We start from the raw sequence: 9,323 nt of genomic DNA, 5'->3' as shown, positions 1-9,323 counted from the left end.
CTTCCGTGGCTTCCCCAAGCTGTAAGCAGGGAGCTGGGCTGGAAGTGGGGCATCTGGGACATGACCTGGTGCCCATATGGAATCCCAGCGCCACAGGCAAAGGATAAGCTTACTATGCCACTGCACTGGCCTCATAAAACGTTGATCTTTATATACATTTCCATAAAACATCGGTATGTACATATTATGTGAATGATACAGAACAAAATGCATACTACCAAAATGGCAGAAGTTATATTTTTGCACATGGTTCCACCTAATTCACTACTGAAATGATGAGAAAAAATTCACTCAGCTGGTCCCCTGTAGCTGAGAGAGAAATGCAGATTTAAAAGCTGCAATTTTGTACACATCTTGTTGGGGGGCACAGAAGACGCCCCTGAAAGGGAAGCCCCTAGTAACTTAGGTTTCTGGCTGACCTTCTGCTGCCCACCTGCCTCTCGCTCCTCAGCCTTCCCCAAAAAACAAGCCACAGAAATTAGAGTTACACGCACGGTTTCAAAACGATGCATTTTAGAAATCAGAAGTTGGTAAACATAACCTCGCCTTCCGTGGTGCGGGAGCTGCGGGTCCTTCTGGTTGCTGCTTCTGTCGCTTTAAGCAAGTGCGAGAGGTGGGGAGGAGAAAGCGAGCGCCGCCGGGATTGTGGGCGGGCCGGGACTCGAACTCGGGGAGCACCGGGACCCGGGACCCCGAGCCAGGTAAGCAGACAGGAAGGGCAGCACCTGCGGCTTAAGCTCTACACCCGGAGCGGGGTGACGGGCGAATCCCCACCCGAAGACTGTGGCCCGCCGCGCCACTCGCCAGTGAGTGAAACTGGGAGCTTAAATACCAATCATTGGATTTCTGGATTGAGAAACTGGAAGATGGGCGGCAGTTCCCGCCAATGAGGAACGAGTCCTCCGTTTGTCCGGCCCCGGATAGCTTCCAACCAGCCCGGATCTCCTGTCCCCTGGAGCCGCGATAAGTTAATAATCCTTATTTTAAATACTTGGAGTGCACCTAGACTTTAAGGGGCAGGCGTCTGGCTTAGTGGGTCAGCAGCTACACCCAGTGGGGGTGGACCCTGCCAGTGCATCCTCGGAGGCGGCAGGTGCCTGGGTCCCTGCACTGCACATCAGAGTCGGCTTTGGCCTGGCTCAGCTCAGGCTTTGAAGGGCTTGGTGGAGTGAGCCACTGAATACATCTCTCTGTGTGTCTGTCCTTCTGCTTTTTCAAGTAAAAAAAAAAAAAAGAAAAAGAAAATTAAAAAACCCCAAAGACTGATTAGCATGCGTATGCAGAACAGATTTGAGGGCTTAAACACCTGTGTGGGTATTTGTGTAAAGTGCATTTCACATTTCTTCTCACTGCTGTCGAGGCACTGCCACTGGGATATGTCTTCTGAGTCCCGGCTTTGTGGAGGCCTTTAATCAAAGATATTGACAGCAAGAGATTTGGGAGTTGATGGCCTTTTGTTACCATAAAATCCATAGCTGTGTTTTTTTCTCAATCTGAATCTCTATTGCATTGTCTTAAGATCTGCCAACGTCCAGTGCCATGATGGAGTCAGTGTGCACCTCCGCCAGCAGTCATCAAAGCAAAACCTGTGTTTGCTTTGTTAATTGCCCTGCCCCCTAAATACAATAAAAGAATGCAGCCAGGGAGTTTTGTGTCTTGTTCGTGGTTGTTCACCGTGTCTGCTTAAAGACAACTGAGTTACAAAGCACGTCAAAGAGCTGTGGAACTATACCTTATTTTATATAAGAGTTCAATGCCTGTACTTTCATTGCTCTAAATCACAAAAAAGAATTCTGTTGTGTTTGAGGGACTGGGTTTTCTTATGTTCCCTGTGAAACGAATTCGCACCTTGCCAGACACGGAACTGACACGGTAGCATTTTGTTTTAGGGTCTGGAGGTGTTGGTCAGCCTTGAAATCTTCAGCCCTGTTTCGTTCTTAGAGGTCAAGCTGGCAGACATCATCCGTCCTCGTGCTGTGAAGAACATCCACGGAACCTGAGCTCTGGGAGAGGCCTGATGGCTTTGCTCCTGGGCTGCGGTGTCCTCAGGGCTGCAGGAAGCCGGCCCTTCCGCCCATCTCTGCTCCCGCAGAGAGCAGCTGGTGGCTTTCTGGACCCGGCGCTGAAGGCGTTCCTGGAGGACAACACTGAAGTCACCTGCAGCGGCAGCCTCACTCCCGAAATCCAGTTACGACTTTTGACCCCCAGATGCAAGTTCTGGTGGGACAGAGCAGACCTGTGGCCCCATGCTGACCCCTACTGGGCGATCTACTGGCCAGGAGGCCAGGCCCTGGCTCGGTACTGCCCTCTGATTGCAAAGCCATTAGAATATTTTTCTTTCAGCTGCTCCAATACTGCTTTCTGATGCTCCTACCAAATATATAGTATCTCAGAATTCAGAAATCAGGGAAGCCTGCCCAGGGGCTCCCGGTCTGTAATCTGAAGCTGTGATCTAAAGCTGCGTGGAGGATTTGTCTTCTCCTCTAGGAATGCCTCCTTAGTGGTTGGCCTTGGCCTTGGCTAGGAACTTCTCAGTTGAAGTTGAGAGGACATTGATTGCCTCTGGCAGACCAGCGTGGTGTGGGTTACCACCAGAACTTGATACTCATAGAAGCGATTTCCTAATAATGAAATTATAGTCCCGCCCCAAACCCCAAGCTCCAAAGGCTTCTTACTGTATTTAGAGCAGTTCAGCCATGGTTTTTTTTTTTCCCCCTTCTCACACAAGCTTCTTTTTCTTTTTAAAAGGGGGAATTCTTTTTATTTTTTACATATCTATTTATGTGTTTATTTTTATAGAAAGGCAAATTTTCAGAGGCAACAGAGAAAGATCTTTCTGGTGACTTACTCCCTGGATGGCTGCGATGGCCAGAGCTGAGCCAACCAGGGAGCTAAGAGCTTCTTCCAGGTCTCCCATGCAGGGGCAGGGTCCCAAGGACTTGGACCTTCATCCGCTGCTTTCCCAGACCCTAAGCAGGAAGCTGGAAGGCATGAAGCTGGAAGGCATGAAGCTGGGACATGAGTGGGACCCCTATGGGATGCCAGTGCTGGCAGCTAGGATTGGCCAGTTGAGCCATCACACTGGCCCCTGTTTTTATTATTATTATTATTATTATTATTATTATTATTTAGTAATTTAAAAATATTTATTTGAAAGGTAGACTTACAGAGAAAAGGGAAGAGATATACACACACAAACACACATGTGTACCTTTTGTCGGCTGCTTTACTTCCCACATGGCCATCATTAAAGCCAGGAGCCTGGAATGCCACACAGCTCTCCCACCTGCGTGGCAGGGGCCCACGCATTCGGGCCATCTTTTACTGCTTTTCCCGGAGTGAAGGAGACAGAAGGAGAAACGGAAAAACATCTTCTGTCCACTGGTTCACTCCCTAAGTGACCACACTGGCAGCAGCTGAGCTGATCCGAAGCCAGGAACCAGGAGCTTCTTCCAGGTCTCCTCCATGGGTGCAGGATCCCAAGGCTTTGGGACATTCTCTGCTACTTTCCCAGCCACAATCAGAGCTAAATGGGAAGTGGAACAGCTAGGTCATGAACCCACACCTATATGGGATCCCGGCACATGCGAGGCGAGAATTTAGCCACTGAGCCATTGTGCTGGACTCTTGAATCTGCGTTTTAAGGTCTCCAGCTCTCTGACATGTCTTCTTAGGGCATGTTCTCAGAGCTGCTTTTCAAAATTAATGTATAGCTGCTGGAGCAAAGGCAGGGCCTAGTCCATCTAGTCTTCTTCTATTACTGGAAGATGGTGTATGTGTATGCTTTGAGGTGTGGGCACCTCAAGCTGCAGACCACCCTCCTGTGCCACAATGCCCACCTTGTAATACCCTTTTAAGAAGATGTTGATGCGGGGAACATAATTAGCAATGTGGTACCCCCCTTCAAGGTGCTGAGGAGCAATGGCCAGGTTCCCTCCTGCTGCCCATGCCCAGCCCTGAAGATCGACTTTACGCGTCACTCAGATCAGGCCCAATCCGTCAATGTTGGGCTGAGTTCTTTCACTAAGTTCCACTAATTGTTTGTTAACTCAAAAACTTTCTTTCCCTATTTTTTGGATGTCTCTTACTGACTCTTTGCTGTTTATCTAAGATACGCTTTCCTCTTTCATCCTAGGTATATTTTGGATAACCCCGATGTTGTCAGAAGCAAAGCTGTACTGGATCTTGGGAGTGGATGTGGAGCTGCAGCTATTGCTGCCAAGATGAGGGGGGCATCCAGGATCCTGGCCAATGACATAGACCCTCGTAAGAATTTCAGGTTTAAAAATACGGGCCAGGCCATAGCTGGGAGCTGGAAACTCAGTCCAGGTCTCACACACGGGTAACAGAGACTCAACTAACTGCGCCTGTGCATCAGCAAGAAGCTGAGTCAGAAGCAGAGCTGGAACTTGAACCCAAGCACGCCAATGTGGATGGAGCATCCCGAGTGCCGTCTTGGAGCTGACCAGCAGGCTAAATGCCTGCCCCTGGGGTCTTACTGTATTAGAACCCAAGTTGGGAAAAGTGAATTATTTTATCTGATTTTTTTTGTGTGTGGCCTACCTTTACCCTTTCATTGAAAACATAACCCTGCAGATGCTTTTTTTTTTTTTTAATATAGGGGGATGTCAGTTCTAACATGTTGCTTTCCTTAACCCAAAGCTTGTGTATCTGCTGAGATTAGCACATTTTCCTAAAATCTCAGGATTTCTAGGTATTTTGTATTGTTTTGTTTTGTTTGAGGATATCCAGTTATATACTTGGAAGCTGCAGAATGTGGCTTATGATGGTATAAATATTAGGTTTCCTTTACCTCTAAAAAAACTTTCAATGGAAAAAGGAACAAAAATCCCATATTGTCAGGATAGGTGTGAAATTAAAACAGCCTAGCACATGCCAATTCATACCAATTAATTCCAATTCATTCTGCCTGTTTTAAAGTTGCAGGAGTGGCCATTACACTGAATTGTGAATTGAACCAACTGGATCCTGTTCCCATTTTAACTGAAGACATTCTGAATGTGGAACCAGCTCAGTGGGACCTGGTAGTTCTTGGAGACATGTTCTATGACGCAAGCCTTGCAGACCGTCTGCACCAGTGGCTGAAGCATTGTTCTCGGACCCACAGAACGCGTGTGCTAATTGGTGACCCTGGGCGGCCCCAGTTCAGTGTCCATGGCATTCAGCAACAACTGCACAAGCTTGTGGAATACTCCCTGCCAGAATACACTAGGCAGGAAAACAACGGGCTGACCACAAGCACAGTGTGGGATTTCCAGCCTTGAGTTGTCAAAGGGCTTCCCAGCACGAATATGGTCATGTTTGCACTTACTCATCAAGGTTTTCTCCACGGAAGATGTCCTCCAGCATAAAGGACATAAATCTTTCAGTCTTGTTCAATGGTAGTTGCTGATTCCAAAACATGAAGATTTAAAGCCTCGTCAGCCTTTGTGATGAACTTGTTCTATGTATCTATGCATCCTCGTTGAACTCTGTGTACTTTCCAGCTTTGTCACTTTAGGACTGTAACTATGGAAGGCAGTCCCCAAGAATGGTCAGGTGTGATTTAAACTCATGGAGAGGAATCACATACTGTGACAGAACTTGTATAGTTGAGGTCAGATATGATGTATCTTTAAGCAAAATAGAAAATATAAAATACTGTATTTTATTTCTAAACATTTTCAAGCAAGAGTTGCAGAGAGAAAGGGAGGGGCAAACAGAGAAAGTGTGTGTGTATGTGTGAGTGTGTGTGTGTGTGTGTGTGGGAGTGTGTGTGAGAAAGAGAGAGAGAGAGAGAGAGCTCTTTTATGCACTGGTTCACTTCCTGCCCAGCTGCAGTGGCCAGGGCTGGGCCAGGCTGAAACCAGAAGACAGGAGTTTTCTTTGTTCTCCCAAGCATTGGGGCCATCTTCCACTGGTTCTCTCAGGCCATGAGCAGTGAACTGGACTGGAAATGGAGCAACCAAGACTCGAACCAAAACCATCTTTGGTGCCAGCTTTACCTGGAACACCACCATATTTGCCTCTGTAATTCATTTTAAAACAATTGCTTGAAAGGCAGAGTGGCAAATGTAGAGACATCCCCCATCCACAGCTGTACACCCACATGGTAACAACAGCTGGGGCTGGGCCAGATCAAAGCAAAGAACCAAGAATTCATCCAGGTTCCTCTGGATGAGCCATCATTCACTGCCTCTCGGGCACAAAAGCAGGAGGCTGGACCAGAGGCAGAACAGCAGGGACTAGAACTGCAACTACGTATCCTAAGAGGCCAGGCTTAACCTCTGTGCCACAACGCCTGCTGCAAAGCACTCCATTAACCAAAAGTCATCTATAAGGAGCAAAGAGGCAGCCTGTAGGGTACAGAGTCCAGGAGTGCGTTTATTTTTTGTTTCCTTAACTAAAATACCCAAGAGGAACTTCTTGGGTAGTGCAAGTTATGTTCTGGCTTATAGTTCAAGGTTTGCAAGTGGAAGGTGGCTCCTGATCCTGGCGTCTGCTGGAGGCTGGCCATGCAGGCTGGCATGGAGGTAAGCCAGGCAGCAGAGAGACGCTGGGGCCTGCCTGGTTTATATCTCCAAGTGGTATGGGTCAAGTGCCATCTTCTGCTGCTGTTAAAGATGATTAGCAGGGAGTGACATTGGAAGTTGAGAATCCAGGCACTCTGAGAGGGGATGCTGGTGTTCCAGGTGGTGCAGCTTGGCCCGCCGTACCACAGTGCTGGCTCCCAAGCCACCCTCTCTCAAGACTACCCTCTGAGGGTACATCCTCAGTGTTACACAAACATTCCACTAGGCAGAGCTCTTAGACACCACTCTCACTCCACTGATCACTAACAGCAGACTTGAGTAGGTAGACATCATGACACTGTGGGTTAGGATGCCGCTCGAGCTGTCTGCATCCCGTACTGAAGTGCTGGATTGAGTACTTCTGATCTAGCTTCCTACTAACGTCCCCTCTGGAGCAGATGGGAGCTTAAGTGCTTGAACCCACATGGGAGACACAGGGTTTTGTTTTGGTCCCAGCTTTGGTTGTTATTGGTATTTGGGGAGTGGATCAGCAGATGGAAGTTCTGTTTCTTACTTGCTCTGCCTTTCAAGCAGACTAAGATAAAAATAACCATCAATAACAAAACATGAAGTCTTCATGAAATTGGGGAGCCAAATCCGATTCAACCCCTCACAACGACCTTGCGAGCCAGGCATCCTTACTACTTTCTAGCGGGATTCCTGGGCTAGTTAAGGTTTCTCTAAGTTTTAACTTAGAACAATGTTAATCTATGAAGTAATAATAAAACTCAGTAAACCTCATCTCAAAGGGTTACTGTATTAAAATTCAAATGTAAGATGCCTAACACAGTATTTAGTGCCCAGGAAGGTCTCAATTTATAATCTTGGAGAAATACTTAGAATTTCCTACACCCTACTTATGAAAACTGTATGGGTTACCAAGGTTAGCTAGAAACTTGCCATGCCATCACTTCATGTCCCATATGGTCAGAAATTTACCTAAAAACACTGTTAACATAAATGAAAACACATGAAAATTCTCACATATTCATGAAATGAAAAAAATGTGCATAACACTAATCGTGTAAAACGTGAATATACATGTATGTATTTTCTGGAAAGATAAGTGACGGACTGGTAGCAATGGCTGCCCTTTTTGAGAGGGAGCCAAATGGCTTGTGGACTAGGGCAGGAGACAATCCTGGTATGTAAGTCTTGGAATCTTGTGCTATATTTCCACTTCTCTAAGAGAATACTGAACAGCACTGCTGTATGTGTTACAAGTGAGGTGCCCGGTGCAACCTTTCTGACGTACTTTCCTGTTCCCATACACTGCTTTGGAACTACGTGTCAGACTTGCATTATATGCACTCTGGTAATATGTACTGCCACTGGGATTAAGGTACTCAGGCAACTGGCCAAGAGTTATACGGCAGAAAGGTTAGAAAAAGCAGTTAGTGCAAAATGTTTCATAGATGGCAAAATAGCAATAATTAGATGGGATTTTTAGAGTTGAAGCTGCAGAGGATCTTGGCATTTCTTTTTTAAAAGATTTCTTTATTTGACAATAGAATGAGAGAGAGAGAGAGAAGGAGGGAGAGAGAAAGAGAGAAAATTAGAATTTTCCATCCACTAGTTCACTTCGCAAATGGCTGCAATGGCTAGAGCTGACCTGGACAAAATCAGAAGTCTGGAACTCCATCTGGGTCTCCCATGTGGGTGGCAGGGACACAAGTTCTGGGGCCATCTGCCACTGATTTCTACTCCGAGCGTCCTCCTGCTCCTGGCTCCAGAAGCAGGGTCTAGCCAGCATGGCTCCATTCCTGATGAGCTGCAATTTTTTGTGTTCACCTGATTTTCCAATGTTGATTTTTCCCCTCTGACCGCGATTCTCTAATGAATCTAAGAAGTGGTGTTGATTTTTCAGTGTATTTAGTTTTTTCTTGTGCACATACGAGTGGTAATTTCCAGTCTCTTTATACTGAAAGATATAAGTCACACTGGATATTGGATGTGTGGGTATTGTATATATTCCTTTTTTCCTGTATTTCTTTCTTTGCTCATGCATTCAACAAATATTTCAGTATTTATTAACAGGCACTGTTCTAGGTACTGAAGACACAGCAATGTCCTCATGGAGTTTGTATTCTAGGGCGGGGAGACAGATTAAGAACAAATGAAACATTAAACACATCAGATGGTTGGCAGAGGAGAAAAACACAGCCGCATGAGAGTGGAACTAAAATGGGGGTGGGGGCGGGACTGACACGAATGGCATCAAGAGGCTCCCGAGATGGGATGTGCACATATGACAGCTACTCAGGAAGCTCGTGGAAAATCCACACTGTGAAAACAATCATATATTTAAAAGTATTTTGCAGTATGGTAAGATTAGCTTTTAATTCCATTTTCCATAAATGTTCGGAAGTAAAATAGCTAATCAGCCAGCACCATAAAAAAGGAAGAAAATCAAGGTATAAACTGTAGCGGTGGGCATTTAGCCAAGGGGTTATGACAGCCTAGGTTTTGTGCCTGCTAATGTGGACTCCGCAAGGCAGCCATGATGGCTCAAGTAACTGGCCTCCTGTGCCCACTTGGGAGACGTGGACCTTGTTCGTGGCCCCAGGCCTGGCTCAGCTCTGACCACTGGAGGCATTTGGAAATTGAAATAGTTAATGGGAGAGCTTGCTGTCTCTCTCTTTCTCTTTCCTACCTCCTCCCTTCTCAAGTAAATAAATTAAGATTTGTTTTAAATGCAAACCAGTTTAGGAAGATAAATCCTTTATAAACCCTACAATGTTTATATATCAT

At 46.2% G+C, this 9,323-nt stretch overlaps 1 protein-coding gene across 1 annotated transcript; it reads left to right on the top strand.

Annotated features, from left to right (window-relative positions):
* The first annotated feature begins 797 nt into the window (after positions 1 to 797).
* ETFBKMT (electron transfer flavoprotein subunit beta lysine methyltransferase) lies at positions 798 to 5,671 on the top strand. Its single transcript, XM_040972247.1, has 4 exons — positions 798 to 806; positions 1,942 to 2,298; positions 4,136 to 4,266; positions 4,942 to 5,671. The coding sequence occupies exons 2-4, from the start codon at positions 2,018 to 2,020 to the stop codon at positions 5,283 to 5,285; spliced, it is 756 nt and encodes a 251-aa protein (XP_040828181.1). The 5' UTR covers positions 798 to 806; positions 1,942 to 2,017; the 3' UTR covers positions 5,286 to 5,671.
* The last annotated feature ends 3,652 nt before the right edge of the window (positions 5,672 to 9,323 follow it).

Source organism: Ochotona curzoniae, unplaced genomic scaffold, assembly GCF_017591425.1.
Source record: "Ochotona curzoniae isolate NIBS_2020 unplaced genomic scaffold, NIBS_Ocur_1.0 contig_2235, whole genome shotgun sequence".
NCBI classification, from domain to species: Eukaryota; Metazoa; Chordata; class Mammalia; order Lagomorpha; family Ochotonidae; genus Ochotona; species Ochotona curzoniae.
This window is presented reverse-complemented; position numbering and strand designations above follow the sequence as displayed.